Below are 18939 nucleotides of genomic sequence, written 5' to 3' on the forward strand. Positions count from 1 at the left end.
TATGGGATAGCTGAGGAACAGCTACCCACAGTGCACCGCTCCTGAAATCGATGGTAGCCTTGGACCATGGACACAAGCAATCGATTTTGTGATCGCATTGTGGACGCGCAAAACCGATTTTATAACATCGGTTTCGTAATATCGGTTTAAACTACTTCGAAATAATCGTGCAGTGTAGACGTACCCATAGTCTTACATGCAGTACAAGCACAATAGACACCCTGGGAGAACACCAGGTTTTAAGCTGGTTAAATTGGGCATTTAACGTTCATTTTCACAACATGACAAAACTACTCACCTCATAGTTCTCTCTTATCCATAGCTGCCGTTCCAGGAACGTCTCTTTCTGATTATCTTCCAGACTGTCAAACTGAGACTGCGACATTTTCATGTACCTGCGTATGATATACAGCTTCTCTTCCTCACCATATTCTCGCCCTTTAATATTAAAACAATAAATCCACCAACAATACCAAGCTATATACTTGCATAAGTAAAAAGGAGCTAAGAGGATTTGGAATAGAAGGATATCATATATTTTAGGCTTCTGATAGCCACCTTTTATATCTATTTTATTTTTGATAATGTCTTTGATTATTTCTTCCTCTTCCTCACGGATTTCTTCCTTAGACCGTCTGTTTTTGCCTTTTTCTTTAGCCCTATTCAGTAGGCCCTGTTGCTTGGCAATCTCAGACGCTTGTATACGATATTTTGGCACTGTAGCTAGGTAGTTGATGGCCTCATTGTAGCTACTCCACCAGCTGAAGAACTAGAATAGAAAAAAGTAATAGCTTGTTAGTTTCAGCAGTAGGTTTAACAAAGAAAACAGAAGGAAAATATAAGATAATCCATGACCTCTGGTACATAATAATCATTTCGTAAAAGTGGTAGTATCCCCATTTGACAGATGCAGAGGGGTGAATTGTTGCCCACGGTCTTACAGCAAGTCAGTAGCAACGCCAGTGTAAAAACATCCTGCCCGGAAAGTGTCTTCTGTGGAGCCTGAAAAGTGTGATTGTCCTGCCTAAGCTGAAGGACCAGGTCCCCTTGGCTTAACACCAACTACAGACTCAAATCTCTTTCTGGGCCAGCTACTGGATGGGGAACAAATGCCACAATGTGTTAGCATTGTTAAACCCAGGATTAAAACTCTTTACTTTTTGGGCTCCAACCCTACGCTCATTCTGCTAAAGAAAAAACATATTTCACAATCTAGAATGTACAAGGAAAAGAATCAGAGGTACCGTGTTAGTCTGGGATCTGTTAAAACAGCAGCAGAGAATCCCTGTGGCACCAACTTATAGATTATAACAGACGTTTGGCAGCATTCGAGCTTTCCGTGAATACTCTCCCACTTCGCAGGTGTCGACATGCAATCTGACTAAGTGATATTCCCCCACAAAAGCTCATGCTCCAAAAATGTCTGTTAGTACTATAAGGTGCCACAGGACTCTCTGCTGTCTTTTACAAATCTCAGACTAACAAGAAGCTACTCTCTGATACATTTAAATATTTATAATAAATTTTAAATGGTATTCAGGTAGATATTGGTTTTTTAACTGTAGCAGATAGTGAAAGACTTGCAATTAATTCTTTGAGTTACCAGTATTGTATCATAGAGTTATATCGTTTGATGTTAACTGCAGGTATTATCCTGTGGGATTACAGCGCCTAATAACTATTACTGCTGAATTATCTGTTCTCACAATTTAACCCCCATTAGGAATTAAGGCAGGTCACCAGGCATACTAACATATCTGCCACGACATACTCCTTTCAGACAGGAGGTACACAGGATGCTTTAAACGAGGCCCTTTATATCATATAAAGGGCTCTTTAAACCATTTCTGTACTCCTCCCAATGAGAGAGTAGCGCTGAAATCGGTATTACCCATATCGGATTAGGTTAGTGTGGCCGCAAATCGACGGTATTGGCCTCCGGGCGGTATCCCACAGTGCACCATTGTGACCGCTCTGGACAGCAATCTGAACTCGGATGCACTGGCCAGGTAGACAGGAAAAGCCCCGCGAACTTTTGAATTTCATTTCCTGTTTGCCCAGCGTGGAGCTCTGATCAGCACGGGTGGTGATGCAGTCCCAAATCCAAAAAGAGCTCCAGCATGGACCGTACGGGAGATACTGGATCTGATCGCTGTATGGGGAGACAAATCGTTCTATCAGAGCTCCGTTACAGAAGACGAAATGCCAAAGCATTTGAAAAAAATCTCCAGGCTATGATACAGAGTCCACAGCACAGTGCTGTGTGACAAGCGTAACGGAAAGCCAAAGAATCAAATGGACGCTCATGGAGGGAAGGAGGGGTACTGAGGACTCCAGCTATCCCACAGTCCCAGCAGTCTCCGAAAAGTATTTGCATTCTTGGCTGAGCTCCCAATGCCTGTAGGGTCAAAACACATTGTCCGGGGTGGTTCAGGGTATAGCTCTCGTCAATTTACCCCCCTCCCCTCCATGAAAGAAAAGGAAAAAAAAATCGTTTCTTGACTTTTTCAATGTCACCCTATGTCTACTGCATGCTGCTGGTAGACGCGATGCTGCTGGCAGTGAAACAGCAGCATCCTCTCTCCTCCCCTCCCTGGTGGCAGACGGTACAATATGACTGCTATCCATCGTCATCATCAGCCCGTGAGTGCTCCTGGCTGGCCTCAGGTGAGGCTGGCGGGGGCGCCTGGGTAAAAATAGGATGACTCCCGGTCATTCCCAGTAGATGGTACAGAATGGCTGGTAACCGTCTTCATCATAGCAACTGGGGCTGAGCTCCATCAGCCCCTCCCTTTCATGTGTAAAGAAAATTCTGTACTGCCTGGACTATCATAGCAGGCAGATCTGGGCTCCCTCCCCCGCACCTTTAGTCCAGCTGGACTATTCATAGCAGCTGCCTCCCCTCATTTTATCTCACTAACAAGTCAGTGTTTCTTATTCCTGCATTCTTTATTACTTCATCACACAAATGGGGGGGACACTGCAACGGTAGCCCAGGAGGGTTTGGGGAGGAGGGAAGCAACGGGTGGGGTTGTTGCAGGGGCACCCCTAGAATGGCATGCAGCTCATCATTTCTGTGGGATCTGACACGGAGCGGCTGTGCTCTCTGTTCTCTGGTACACTGGTTCTCTAGTACACTTGCCCATATTCTAGGCAGGACTGACTCTTTTTTAGATACCATAAAGGAGGGATTGACTCGGGGAGTCATTCCATTTTTGTCTTTGCGCCCCCGGCCGACCTCAGCCAGGGGCACCCATGACAGCAGCAGACGGTACAGAACGACTGATAACCGTCATCTCATTGCCAATTTACAATGGCATGGCAGATGGTACAGAACAACTGATAACCGTCTCTGCTATCTTGCAAAGGCAAATGAATGCTGCTGTGTAGCGCTGCAGTATCGCCTCTGTCAGCGCATCCAGTAGACATACTGGTGACAGTAAAAAAAAGCTAAACGGGCTCCATGGTTGCCGTGCTATGCATCTGCCAGGGCAATCCAGGGAAAAAGGCGTGAAATGATTGTCTGCCGTTGCTTTCGGAGGAAGGTGAGTGACGACATTTACCCAGAATCACCCGCGACACTGTTTTTGCACCATCATGCACTGGGGTCTCAACCCAGAATTCCAATCGGCAGGGGAGACTGCGGGAACTATGGGATAGCTACAGGATAGCTACCCACACTGCAATGCTCCAGAAATCGACGCTAGCCTCAGACCATAGACACACACACACCGAATTAATGTGCTTAGTGTGGCCGCGGTGCACTCGACTTTATACAATCTGTTTTACAAAACCGGTTTATGTAAAATCGGAATAATCCCATAGTATAGACATACCCTAATTTACCAGAAGCATCATGTCTTGCTACACAATACGACAACAGTTAAGAAAATGCTTCTCTTCCATACTAAAACACTGTGGCTCAGCTGCTTATACATTTGTTTGATGAGTATGCAGAATTTCTTCACTCATTGCATACTGCCACAAGCAATGATGGCACAATAGGGGACATATTTTGAGTTTGCTGCTTGACAGAAATTCTGTTCTTGTCCAGTACAGTGGAACCCTATTTTGGTGAGATCATTTCTCCCACATATAAACATCACTATCAGCAGAAGTTTGATACAAATGGAATTATAGTTTGCAAACTTCAATGCATTAAATAATTTGGGACCTTAACTCTAATTCTCCAGTTCAGTATCAGAGGATTTACCCACTGTAGCTAGTCCATATTATGGTATTACAGGACTACGAGTCACTGTTTAGACTGACACACAATACATCTTAGCTTAAAATGTCATGTTAAACTGTTTCACTGTTTTCTACTGGACAAAAACGTTCAAAGATTTTTAATTATCTTGGATTTGCAACTAAAGCAGTAGTACAGTACATCATAAGTGGTGCTAACCATTTTAAATGGTTAATTAAACAGTTTATGTAAGTGCAATCTTATTAACTTGACAGGATTTCCTTTACAAGACTCAATCCCCTTCCATCTCTTGCTTCATTCTTGAGTTAGGAGGGGACAACAGACAAAACAAGGATAGAAAGATGAGAAAAAACAGCCTTTTCTCTGCCTAATTCACCCAAATAGTTATCAAAGTCTTACTGGGGCAACACTTCCTTAGTGAAAGATGTGAAGTGCAACTTATGGAAAGATCAACTCTTGCATTAAGGCAATAGCTATGGCAGAGAGCAAACGAAAGCCAAATAGATTTAGATGTGAGGTTATGTTGGCTTTGCAATCATCAAAACCCCAGTAACTGACTAATGGTAAAGAATCTAGACTTCAATTTTTACTATTTTCCAGTTTACAAAATTTCAGGCAAAAACAAATCTCCCCATTTATACCCAAGGAAAAGAAGGAGAGATGGGCGCTGTTTCACCATCAGAACCAAGCGGGCTTAAGGAGAAGTAGGATATGTAGCTGTATAGGCCTTTAGGGATATACCACTTCAAGCGAACATTGCTTGGAGGGTGAGAACTCTATGACAGCTACTGATCTGCAGATGGCGCCATAAGCATTAAGGAATCAAAAGCTCCTAGTTGGGTTATTTGGGGGGAAACGCTGAGAGACACATCTAGACCATCAGACAGCGAGGTTCAATCATTTCTTCAGCTACAGTATATTAACTATCGGACATTTTATCTTTTATAGAATGTCTTGAGCAAGTAACTCCAATATATGTAATGCTAAGTGTTAAAGAAACGACTTAAGAAATTTATTCTATTTAAACAATTGCTCAAAGACGTATACAGAGTTATTTCCTTACCCAAAACAAAATATTTACAAATTTCTACACAGCAAAATACATGCATTTTAAGAGCAAGACTTCACTGATTAAAGCTAATTCTTATTTTAATGGCTACTATGAAATCAGGAGCATGACTGATGTATTTAAAACAGTCATTATGAACATTCTTTCAAGAAGAATTTCAAAATTAGCTTCTTAAAACACTGATATAAAAATGAGAAATTAGCTCAGTCTAACATTGAGCAATAATCTAGCTCCTACTGTTGAGATGGACTGTTCAGCCTTTAATTTTTTTGAACCATCGAATTAGATTATTTCTCCAGCAGTGCAAGTTTCTTATCCTTTAAATTATGGTACCAAAAAACCCCCAAACAAAGAAGTTAATACCACTAACTGCACAGCCTTGGTCCAGGATATAGATTTCTATGACTGGACAAATATCTGTCTAGCATACCAACGATAGTAGACAACACTTAAGCAGAAACAATGGAACGTTCTACTTGTACAATTGAAGAAAAAAACCTCAGTAACTGACTAATGGTAAAGGAATCTAGATTTCAGCTTTTACTATTCTCCAGTTTAGAAATTCAATATAATAGTCATAATAAGCATAAATATATTTCACCTGAAACACAGAGATAGCACATACAGTGACTAGAATCACTATCCTGACGTCCACTTTAGGTGCCAATCTCCTGCTGTAGTAGTGATAATAATGGCTGTAATACTCTTCAGGATGATCCAACATGTAATCATAATCTTTACGTGTTTCTTCATCCTGGCAAGAAAAGTTAAAACAAAATTTTGTAGGTTTGTATCCTTACGCTTTTCATCAGTATCACATAGAATATTTCACAAGATGGCTTGGTAGAGAAGTGATTTTTGGTTACCAAAATTACTTTAGTGTTACAACATCGTTAGCCACAAAACTGTTATAAAACCTGTGTTAGCCTGATTTCTATATGGAAGACAGGGGAAAACTTTTTTAAAAAAATTCAATTTTTAATATTCAATAAGAAGCTACTGCTTTCCAGGTATTATGAAAATTCTTCAGATCTTTTCCTGTACTCTGGTAACCTAAATGAGTTTATTCTAAACACATATGTATCCCTGACTGAGTAATGCATACTTGGCCCTGTCTGAAGAAATTTCATTTTGAAACAGTCACATACTAAGCACACGGTCGGTATTAGTTGGTTCTAATCCATCTCAGAGTCAATGCAAGGTGAGGGTTTTTGTTTTGTTTTAAAATACTCTGTATTTTAGGAGTGTGTGTATGTTTTTCAGTTTTTTGGGGGCAGTCTAATATTAAATGCACCAAGTGACAGGACTGCTACCATTTCCTTTGGGAGATTTCCACAGCCTAACAGATCCCACTTTCTCAACATTTTCCTGTTATTTAGCCTAAACATCTCATCTCTTAATTACATTTAATTAGTCTTAGTTATACCCTTTGTACCATCCAGTATAATTCTCTTCTTTCTCCCGTAAAATATCTGTAGATTACACTCTCCATCCTTTAGCTGGTTTCAGCAGTAGCCATGTTAGTCTGGATCAGCAAACAAAAAAAAAAAAAATAAAAAAAAAAAAAAGGAGGAGTCCTTGTGGCACCTCAGAGACTAACAAATTTATCTGGGCATAAGCTTTTGTGGGCTAGAACCCACTTCACCGGATTTATGAAGTAAAAGATGCAGGAGCAGGTATAAATACATGAAAGGATGGGGGTTGCTTTACCAAGTGTTAGATCAGTGTAACGCAGACATGGGCAAACTACGGCCCGGCCCCTGAGCTCCCAGCCAGTTAGCCTAGTCCCCAGCCTCTCCCCTGCTGCCATGCCACCGCGTGGGCCATGCTCTGGCCTGCTGCTCCCGCTGGGCAGCGTGGGGAGCACAGCTGGCTCTGGCTGGGTGTAGTGGCTGTGAGCTCCTGCTGTTGGTAAGGGGACGGGGAGCGGAGGGTTTTGGGAAAGGAGCAGGAGGGTCGTGGGGGGAGTCAGGGAGGAGGGGGCAGTTGGATTGGGCGGAGGTTCTGGGGGAACAGTAAGGGGATGGGGAACAGGGAGGGTTGGTAGTCCCGGGGGGCCTGTCAGGGGGCGAGGATGTGGATAGTGGTTGGGAGGGCAGTCAGGGGACAGGAAGCCGGGACGGGATTGGATAAGGGGGTGGGATCCCAGGGGCAGTTAGGGGCAGGGGTGTGGATAGGGGTCGGGGCAGTCGGGGGGGTTGGATAGTGGGCAGGAGTCCTGGGAGGGGACAGTCAGGGACAAGGAACAGGGGGGTTTGAATGGGTTGGGCGGTTCTGAGGGGGGCAGTTAGGGGGTGGGAACTGGGAGGGGGCAGAAAGGGGTCAGAGGCCGGCTGTTTGGGGAGGCACAGCCTTCCCTACCCACCCTCCATACAGTTGCCAAGCCCAACGTGGCCCTTGGGCCAAAAAGTCCCCCCCCCCCGGTCTAATGAGATAAAATAATTAACAGCAGGATACCAAGGGAGGAAAAATAACCTTTGAAGTGGTGAGAGAGTGGCCCATTACTGACAAGACGGTGTGAACAACAGTAGGTAGAAATTAGTATTGGGGAAATTAAGTTTAGGTTTTGTAATGACCCAACCATTCCCAGCAGAGATTGTCCAGTTTGGCCAATGTACATGGCAGAGGAGCATTGCTGGCAATGATGGCATATATCACATTGGTAGATGTGCAGGTGAATGAGCCCTCTATGCAAAAGAATAAATGGACACAAATCTGACATCAGGAATCATAACATTCAAAAACCAATAGGAGAACACTTCAATTTCTCTGGCCACTCAATAACAGACCTCGAAGTGGCAATTTTTCAACAAAAAACCCTTCAAAAACAGGCTCCAACGTGAAGCTGCAGAACTGGAATTAATTTGAAAACTAGATACCATCAGATCTGAATAAAGGGCTGAATAAAGACTGGGAGTCACTGGGTCACTACAAAACCTAAATTTAATTTCCCCAATGCTAATTTCTCCCTACTGTTACTCACACCTTCTTGTCAACTGTCTGTAATGGGCTACTCTCTTACCACTTCAAAAGTTATTTTTTCCTCCCTTGGTATCCTGCTGTTAATTATTTTATCTCGTTACACTGACTTAACACTTGGTAAAGCAACCCACATCCTTTCATGTATTTATACCTGCTCCTGTATCTTTTACTTCATCCCTTAGCTGTGGCTTAGCCAAGCTACACCTATCTGGCCATTATAATCTTTCCTCAGAAATCACTTCAGCCATTCTGATCCTGAATTCATTACTTTTCTCATCGTTTTAAAGGAACATGTTTAACTTGAAAAGTCTGGAACATTACTTTTAAAAATTGTTGGGTGATTTCACATACTATGTTTGTCCTCCACAACACCCGCTGCTAATTTATGAATGATTACAGTTTAAAAAAAAAAAAAAAGTAAAATATCTTCCTCCTCCCTACTGCTGGATAGGGAAGCCAAACAGGGGAAAGCAGTGTTTCCAAAAGCACAAAGTAAACAAACTGTAAAAGTAGATTTTTCTCTCCTCTTTCTTCCAGTTATAAGAATCTCAGACACTACTTGCAACGTTAGTATTAATTTAAAAATCACAGTTCTGAATTTTTTTGAGAGGATACCTGGATGAACATACCAAATGCAATGCTCTAAGTGTCTGGAAGTTGGGTACAGGGGATTAATTTGACTCCAGTGAATGTAGTTTGCTACAATTGGAGATGGGGACTATTTCCAGATGAAATACAAAATGGTTATATACCCTTTAGAGTGCTTACACATTTTACTTGACTTTGTTCATATTTTTTCCCTTCAGCAGCAACTTTTTACCTTGCCACCCAGTTAGTAGCTTAAAAACTTTAAAGCTAACTCAAATATTGATATAGCAAATGTATCCATAATATATCTAGGGATTAATACATTATGAGAGTTACAGGAAGTTTCAACTGAAAGACAGTACAGTAGAACCTCAGAGTTATGGACACCTCAAGAATAGAGATAGTCCGTAACTCTGAAATGTTCCATAACTCTGAAGAGGTTAGACTTCTGACCCTTGGGGCTTCAGCCCTGCAGCTCTGCTCCTGGCTTCAGCGGGGCATGAGGGGGTAGGTGGCACCAGGGCTTGGGATTTCAGCTACAGAGGGAGCACCAGTGCTGAAACGGGCATTCCCCTCGTAGATAAAGCCCCAAGCCCCAGCGCCCCTTGCGGGGCTGAAGCCCCAAGCCCCAGCACTCCTCCCCCAGTCTAAAGCCCCAAGCTCCAGTGCTCCCAAGGGTCAGAAGCCCCAAGCACCCTCTCCCCTGCCCTGAGCCCTGACATGCCCTCCCTGACAGCTGAAGCCCCGAGCTCCATGGCTGAAGTCCAGAGGCAGTACAGTATTTGTTGTTTGTTTGGTTTTTTGGTCTGCGCTGCTGCCTGATTGAGGACTTCCAGTTCCACGGGGTGTCCAGTTGACCGGTAAGTCTGCAACTCTGCTGTTTGTATCTTAAAGGTTCTACTGTAGTTTGTTTGCAAAATCAGGGCTACCAGCCTGAATATGCCTAATTTTATTGATAATGGAATGAAGACTTCCAAAGGAAAAAAGGAAAGGTGTGGAAGAGACTGTACAGTTCACATGCAGGCCTCAAGTAGCACTATTTTTGAGAGAAAATCCATTGATTTTGAGCTTAATAGGTAGCCCTAATTGCTTTTGCAAGCAAAGGTCCTTCAATTTCTCTCAGTAAGGGACTCTTCACAAATAAATAATGCCCCTGATGCTTGCTTATTTGGATACCCTTCTGTAGTCTGCAGTGTCAATAATGGCAGGAATAAACAAAAACGAAAATTACAAAGTACCCTTTCAGTTACAACTGAAAGGGCACTTCCATTCTATCCTCCTATATCTGGTTTGTTTCAATTTGTTTCATTCTTGGAACACTTCCCCTTTGGATTGACATTTCTTATAGTCAATTTCTTACAGAATACTTAATGAAATATTTTTAAGTGTATAGAACAAGGAAATGATGTTAAATTACATTGATTTTCCTGAAGCTTGCTCATGAGAGTTATGGTTAAATCACAATTTTAACTCTATACTGCTGAATGCTAGCATTCTATAAGGATCATTAGATGGTCACACAGCATATGGCAAAGTGACAATCTGGAAAATACAGCAGAAATAAAGGTCATTTACACATAAGAATGGCCATAATGGGTCAGACCAATGCTCCAGTTAGCTCAGTATCCTGTCTTCCAACAGTGGCCAGTGTCAGATGCTTCAGAGGGAACAAACAGAACAGGGCAGTTTATCAAGTGATCCATTCCTAGCGACACTCAGAACGTAGGGCTGGCAACCCTGACTGTCTTGGATAATAGCCATATCGTCTGTGAGTTCCTCTCTCTCTCTCTCTCTCTTTTTACCTAGTTCTACTTTTGGCCTTCACAACACATCCTCTGGCAACAAATTCTACAGGTTCACTGTGCATTGTGAGTAGTACTTCCTTATGTTTTAAATCTGCTGCTTAATAATTTCTCTGGGTGGCCCCTGGGTCTTCTATTATGTGAAGGGGTAAACACTACTTCCTTATTCACTTTCTCCACACCATTCACGATTTTATAGACCTCTATCATGTCTCTTCCCCCCCACCCCCAATTTGTCTCTTTTCCAGGATGAACAGTCTCAGTCTCTAATCTCCCCTCATGTGGAAGCTGTTCCATACCCTTAATAATGTATTTTTTCCAATTCTAATATATATTTTTTGGGATGGAGCAACCAAAAGCGCATGCAGTATTCAAGGTGTGGGCACGCCACAAATTTATATAGTGGCATTATGGTATTTTCTGTCTTATCTATCCCTTTCCTAATGGTTCCTAACGTTGTTAGATTTTTGACTGCTGTTGCATTTATCAACATTCAATTTCATCTTCTATTTTGTCACCCAGTCTTGTGAGGTCCTTTTTAACTCTTCAGTCTGCTCTGGACTTAGGTGTCTTGAGTAATTTTGTATCATCTGCAAATTTTGCCACCTCACTGTTTACCCTTTTTCCAGATCATTTATGAATATGAATAACAGCACTGGTCCCAGTACAGATCCTTGGAGAACCCCACTATTCACCTCTGTCCACTGCAAAAACTGACCATTTATTCCAACCCTTTGTTTTCTGTTAACCAGTTACTGATCCATGAAAGGACCTTCCCTCTTAACCTATGACTCCTTACTTTGCTTAAGAAGCTTTGGTGAGGGACCCTGTCAAAGGCTTCTGAAAGCCCAAGTATACTACATCCACTGGATTACTCTTATCCATACATTTGTTGAACCCTCAAAGAATTCTAATAGCTTGGTGAGACAGGATTTCCCTTTTACAAAAAGCAGTGCTGACTCTTCCCCAACATATTGTGTTAATCTATGTGTTTGATATTCTATTCTTTGCTATAGTTTCAACCAATTTGCCAGCTACTGCAGTTGGGTTTACCAGCATCGCCTCTGGAGCCTTTTTAAAAAAAAAACTGGAATCACATTAGCTATCTGCTAGTCATCAGGTACAGAGGCTGATTTAAGTGATAGGTTACATACTACCACAGTTAGTGTTCTGCATTTTCATATTTGAGCTCCTTCAGAAATCTTGGGTGAATACTATATGGTCTTGGGGACTTATTACTGTTTAATCTATCAATTGATTACAAAACCTCCTCTTACTGACTCCTCAACCTGGGACAGTTCCTCAGATGTGTTACCTAAAAAGAATGTCTCAGGTGTGGGAATCTCCCTCACATCCTCTGCAGTGAAGACCAAAGCAATCATTTAGCTTCTTCCCAATAACCTTGTCTTCGAGTACTCAATTAGCACCTTGACCATCCAATGGCCCCACTGACTGTTTGGCAGATTTCTGCCTCCACTGTACTTTAAAAATTGTTACTGTCAGTTGTTGTCTTTTGCTAGCTGCTCTTTAAGTTCTTTTTCGGGTTGCCCAATTATACTTTTACATTTCACTTGCCAGAGTTTATGTTCGTTCTATTTTCCTCAGTTGGATTGGACTTCCAATTTTTAATTGATGTCTTTTGTCTCTGTCTCTTTTACTCTGTTGTTTAGCGATGCTGGCATTTTTTTGGTCCTCTTACTTTTCTTCTTCCCTATTTGAGGTACATATACAGCTTGAACATCCATCATGGCATTTTAAAAAAATTCATACAGCTTGCAGGCATTTCACTCATGACTGATCCTTTTAATTTCTATTTAATTAGCCTCCTTGCTTTTATGTAGTTCCCCTTTTGAAGTTAAATGCTACTGTGGCAGGTTTCTTTGGTATTTCACACACACACACACCAGTACATTAAATTTATTCTCTCTCTCTGGTGTTCCTCCAGTAAGATTATAAAATGACAGCTATATTGGAATATCTAAAATGCACCTTTTTCTATAGCCTTCAGATACAAAATGTTATACTATGCACTATAGCACAACCCCATTTATCCGAAGTGTTTAGGGGGCATCCAAATAGATTGTTACTTATTTGGTCTTTTGTGTGGAGTTGATATGGGATGGGGGGAGGGGGAGGAGAAAAAGGAGAGCATCTCCATTCCCAGATGCACAAATTAATCATTTATTGAGAAATCAAACAGTGTACATGTACTTATGATGAATCTCCTATTATAAAAAATTATATGGATAGGGTGCTGTAAATAAGATCCAGACAAATGCAGCACAAATCACACCCTAAAAGAAAAATACCACAATGCATTCTTCACATATGTACCCTTTCATCCACTATGTGAGAATATCCCGCACAGGGAAGAAGAAAAGCATAACTTCTGTAGGAGCTGTACTTCTAGTGATTTCTTCTCACTATGGCTGTCACACAGGTACAAGACAGTCATGTATGAAGTTTTCTTCTATAGATTTTTTTGGGGGTGGAGGGAGGGGAGGAGAAAGGAGTGGTATCTGGATTAATCCAGCTGGCTTCCTCCCCCTAACCCCTCATATTCTGCAGAAACCAAAATGGCAACCCTACAGAGGGGAGAGGGAGAAGCATCACTCATCTTGTATCTACCCTCCTGAAGGCTCTCATCAGCCCAGAGATGTGGAGGGGAGCATGAGGCTTTAAAAGTACTAACCTCCTGTGAGACCATGTCACGTAGGAGGTAATATCTGCACCAGACATGTACCTGCCTCCTTATTTTACACCCAAGTTTAACTATACTACACAAAGCTGTGGGTCCCACTTTTTCATCGTTCTAAGTTAGTTATGTAACAAATACTGAATTGCAAAATGCATGTTTTGAAAAGGGTTAGGAAGCAAGTGACCTTTACTTTACACAGTTGTGATGTGGTCCCCATGCTAACAGCTAGTTTTAATCACCCTTTTAAAGTAACAAAATGATTCCTCTATTTTACCTTAGCTACACTTACTTCTCTCATGTTTCCTCCCAGCCAAGCCATTTACATTAATTTACTCTAGTGGAGCCCTAGTCTTCTATAAGAAGACAAGAACATATGTTCTATCCACAAAACAGGGCAGCTGCTCTGTCTGCTTCCACAATGTTGCCCTACCAGCTTCTCAGCCCTGACTTGCTGTGACCACAGCTAGGGGACAGTGGCTCATCCCCTCTCTGCTGAGGGTGCCTACAAAGATGTGAGTTAGTGCCAACTGCAGAGGTTGGATTTGGATACCTGGCCATTGCCTCAGGACCAGACAGGCCTACTGATGGGAACAGGATCCCAGTGGCAACCAACCTGGGCCAGACCTCAGCCAGTCATCATCCCCATACACCTCACTGCGACCCCTGGCATCACCCGGGCCCCTGACCGGGGTGGGCCCCTCCAGCCTGAGACACACTCCATCTCCTGCAGCTCCCCAGCCTGTGCTCTTATGGTCCTCCTCTCCCCAGCCCAGCCCAGCCCCCTACTCCCTCAGTGCGGGGAGCCCCCCCGCAAGTGTCACCCCCTTTCCCCACCTACCCCCACGACCCCCCCTCCCACAAGCTAGTCCTCCTCCCCCCTCAGCTTTCCCCAGACACCCCCCCACAGCCTGACCTCTGGCTGGAAGCCCCCTCTCCCCAGGGACTCCCCTCAGCTCGAGCCCCCCGCTCGCCCCCCGCAGCGTCTCTTACCGGAGCGGCTCCGGCCGGGGCAGCGGTCCCGCTCTCTCACCTTGAGGGTCTCGTAGGCGGTGGCGATGAGCAGGAACTTCTCGTGCGCCGTCTGCAGGGTCTCCCCGCCGGGCCCGGCCGGCTCCCCGCGGTGCCGGTCCGGATGGTACTGGCGGGCGAGCTGCCGGTAGGCGCGGGCGATCTCGGCCTTGCCCGCGGCCCGGCTCACCCCAGCACGTCGTAGCACACCTGCCGGCCCGCAGTACAGCCGCCCTCGATCAGGGCCCGGGCCGGGCTGCGGGCCAGCGCCCGGCCGCCAGCATGCCACCACCAGCACCGGCCCCGCCGCACCGCCACACAGCGCTGCCGCCATGTCCGCCCGAAGCCGCCGCTCATGCGCACGCGCACGCGCTGCCGCTGGGCGGGGCCAAGCCAACGAACGTGGCCATGGGCCGGAGCCTCAGGTGGGAGGAGCTAACGTGGTGGCGGGGCTAGAGGAGAGGAGCTAGTAAAGGGGCGTGGCTTGATGGAAGGGGCGTGGCCATAAGGCTGCCGGGTCCTGCGGTAGGGAGGAACAAAGGGAGGTTGTAGGCGGGGTTATCAGAGGGAGGTGGCGCCAGGAGCGAGCGCTGGAAGCAGAACCAAGGGAGGGGGTGGAGCCAGGGGAATCACAACGTGGCTTAGATATGTAGGTACACGCCTGCGTCCCGTCTGACGCCTTGACCTCTGCCATGTGCCCAAGTGGGCAAATTCTTCCTCCACCCCACTGGGAACTAGGAAGCACGGTTCCATTCAAGGATCATAAGGGGCTGCCCACAAACACATTTTTTGGTGGCTTGCAAGATCCAGCGGGCCACCCCTAGTAACACTTCATAACACTGAAAGAAAACACACAAAATTAAGTACCACACAGCATCTGACGAAGTGGGTATTCACCCACAAAAGCTCATGCTCCAATATGTCTGTTAGTCTACAAGGTGCCACAGGATTCTTTGTCATGTAATTTATGGGCAGCCCCATGCCAAAGAGAATTTTTTGGGAACTAGGGGAGAGCTCTCCACAATGCTGTAGTTCTGTACACTCATATGTTTTTATTACAGCATAGGAGCCCTTTCAGCATGATTGCCTGAAAAGAAAGTTTTTAGCAGAACAGATACTTCTTAAGACCCTTATATTGGATATATATAACAGACATTAGGTACTTAATAAAGAAAACAGGAGAGTGTTTACCCTCCTGGGCAATTTTATTAAAGTGACGGTGTCTTACAGCTGTTCTCTAGTAAAAGGAAAGTAAATCTCTGACAAATGGAACACCCCTTCACAGGAGTCAGCATAGGAAAAATGTACACAAGCAGCTTCAGAAGCTATGCCCAAATCCAAATGCATCCACCAAACCTCAATTATTTCCAGTACGTGGTATTTCACTGGTGAACGGTTCTATCATCCTGGATATATCTGCCCTGTAGAGTTAGTGTGAGTCAGAACAGCCACACTGCAAAATTACACCCAAATTCCACAGAGTGAGCTTATCAGCAGCACCAAGTGGCTCCATTTCTACTTCATTATTAGCTCGACTATCGGCGGCACTCAAGCTTCCACCCACACCCCTGATGTGCCTGCTAGCTGGAGTTTAAAGCACTGACTTAAGCTAGAGATTTTTGTGTGTGGACAGGAGTCAGGGTAAGGACCACTTTCAAATTATACCTCCAGCTAACACTGCAGTGAAGGTGAGTCCTAAGACTATGTCTACACTTCCACGGTAAATTGACCTAAGCTACGCAACTCCAGCTACGTTATTCACGTAGCTGGAGTCAACGTAGCTTAGGTCGACTTACCACAAGGTCCACACTGCGCTGGGTTGACAGGAGATACTCTCCCGTTGACCTACCTTACAGTAACTCCTCACTTAACGTTATAGTTATATTCCTGAAAAATGTGACTTTAAGCAAAACGATGTTAACCGAATCCAATTTCCCCATAAGAATTAATTTAAATGAGGGGGTTAGATTCCAGGGAATTTTTTTTCACTAGACAAAAGACTATATTATGTATGTATACATACACACAGTATAAGTTCTAAAGAAACACTTTAATACTGGTACACAGTGATTACGATTGTGAAGCTTGGTTGAGGTTTAGGAGTCAGAGGGTGGGATATTTCCCTTACTGCTAAATGACAAACTAGCAATTGGCTGAGCCCTCAAGGGTCAACTCTCTCACTCTACAAGGCAGCAAGAATGAAGGGAGATATGTGCATTTCCCCTTTAAGTACACTGCCTTGTTAATTAGATCAGCTTGCTGAGACCCGCAGCTGTTGCAAGCTCCCTCCGTCCTGAGCCCTGGTGTGTCCCCCCTGCTCTATGGAAGATGGGGTAAGTGAGGTGCAGGAGCAGGGCGAGGAGACACCCTGACATTAGCCTCACTCTTTGTTCCCTCCCCACCCACCGCACAGCAAGTAGGCGTCTTGGGGAAGAGCTCCAAGGCAGAGGGCAGGAGCAGCACATGGCAGTGAGGAGAGGGACAGCTGCAACTGATAGCCTGCTGGGCGGCTGCTGCACAGGGAACTTTGGGAAGCGGGGAGATGATAGGTGGGCTGCTGGTCCACCCTGGTTCCCCCACCAGCTAGGTGCAAGAGGCTGCTCTTCCTGCAAGCAGGAGACAAAGCAGGTGGCTGCCAAATGATGTTAGAAGGGAGCGTTGCACAACTTTAAAAGAGCATGTTCCCTAATTGATCAGCAACAATGAAACATTAACCGGAACGACTTTAAGTGAGGAGTTACTGTACACTTCTCGTTCGGGGTAGAGAACCAGGGTGACTGGAGAGTGATCTGTGGTCAATTTGGCAGGTCTTCACTAGATCCACTAAATCAACCCTGGTGCATTGATCCCTGGAGTGTTGATCCGAGGGGTAGTGTAGACATAGTCTAAGAGTTAGCAAGATGGTTATTGTGCAAGGTGCTTTCCAAATGCAGAGGAAAACAATCATTGGCCTAAAGAGCAGACAACCTTAGGCTAAGTCTACACTACAGAGTTTTGTTGACAAAAGTTGTGTCACTTTAATTAAATCGCTTTATTTAAACTGCTGTTGCCTGTCCACACTACGCTCCTTGTGTCAGAAGAGCACATCCACACTAGCAGTTCTTGCATTGACACAGAGAGCAGTAAACTGTGGGTAGCTATCCCACTGTGCAACTAGCAGCAGGGTGCTTTGGGAGGGTTTGCAATGCCTCATGGGGCAGATACAGCATCACATGATGCAGGTTTCTCAATCCCATCTTCCATGGGCATCCTACTAGGTTGCCAGCTGCTTTTCACCTGAAGGGTGAGGGGCGAGAGTTTGTGACAGGGAGTGTGTATGGGGGGGGGGGGTGAGACAAAGACTAGTGTGTGTTGAGGGAGTGTGTATGTGAGAGAGACAGTGTGTGTGTCTTGGGGAAGAGTGAGTGTGTTGGCAGCATGCTGTCTCTTTCAGTTCAGACAGAGGCCAGAAGCAACCAGTCCTGAGGTGGGGGACACCCCCTCCATCTAGGGTGACCAGACAGCAAATGTGAAAAATTAGGACAGGGTGTGAGGGGTAATAGGAGCCTATATAAGAAAAAGACCCCAAAATATGACCGTCCCTATAAAATCAGGACATCTGGTCACCCTACCTCCATCAGCCATCGCCTCCCTCCCTGGTTTTCCACAGAACAGCAGTCCTTCTGCCCCCTCAGCAGCAGCCTGCCTGCTGCTCCTTTTGCCCAGGGGGAGCAAGATTTCAGGTTAATGATTTGCTGTTTTGCGACCACATGCTCAGCTGTCAGAATTTCCTGGAGCTTTGAAAGGGGAGGGGCGCATGTTTGCATAGCTGTATGTAGTGCAGTAAAGTTCAAAGCAGTGAGCAGAACAGTCACGGTGGACATTGTGGGATACTAGGGAAGGTCAATTATGGCAACATAGCGAAATGGCAGCGTCTACACTGACACTTTGTCACTTTAACTTTGCTGCAAAAAGCTCTATGCCTCCCATCAAGGAGGTTTTATTTTGTTGGCAAAACAATAGAGTTTTGGTGACAAAAGTAGCATTATAGTGTGTACACATCCACTGTTTTGTCACCAAAAGTTGCCTTTTTTGCCAACAAAACGGTATATTGTAGTCCAGGCTTTCGGCTAGCTCTGTACTAGAAACACAACAGCAGCACACCTGCAGCTGTGCCGCTGTAGTGTAGACACTCATCACAGCAATAGAAGGGTTTTTTCTGTCACTGTGGTAAATCCACCTCTGCGAGAGGTGGTAACTCCTTTGATGGAAGAATTCTTCTATTGCCCTAGTGGTGTCTCCACTGCATCAGAGTTTAGTTTGACTTAATGACATTATACAGGGAGTGACATTTCTCTGTGCGGAGCAATGTAGTTAACCTGGTCTCACTTTCTAGTATAGACCAGCCCTAAGTCTCTGCTCCTGCATTTGGATTAGTGTAGACAGACCCTTTCACTTGACTTCAAAGGGGTTCTGTACAGACAGTGGCGTCTATGCATGTAGATCCAAGCCTAAAAATGGGTAGTAGTGCAGAATTAGATGCCCTTCCATGGTTTGATTTTTCTTCAATATATTGGGATAGTTTGTAACTTTTGAGCACTAG

At 44.6% G+C, this 18939-nt stretch overlaps 1 protein-coding gene across 1 annotated transcript in view; it reads right to left on the reverse strand.

Annotated features, from left to right (window-relative positions):
* Positions 1-17981, reverse strand: part of DNAJC25 (DnaJ heat shock protein family (Hsp40) member C25) — a 28573-nt gene extending 10592 nt beyond the window's left edge. Inside the window, 6 exon segments of the mRNA XM_075067503.1 lie at positions 295-769; positions 5881-6033; positions 14380-14552; positions 14555-14663; positions 14665-14735; positions 17969-17981. Of these exon segments, the coding sequence (XP_074923604.1) occupies positions 295-769; positions 5881-6033; positions 14380-14552; positions 14555-14663; positions 14665-14735; positions 17969-17981 (994 nt within the window).
* Positions 17982-18939: the final 958 nt, after the last annotated feature.

The sequence above is a fragment of the Chelonoidis abingdonii genome, chromosome 6 (assembly GCF_003597395.2).
Source record: "Chelonoidis abingdonii isolate Lonesome George chromosome 6, CheloAbing_2.0, whole genome shotgun sequence".
Classification (NCBI taxonomy): domain Eukaryota; kingdom Metazoa; phylum Chordata; order Testudines; family Testudinidae; genus Chelonoidis; species Chelonoidis abingdonii.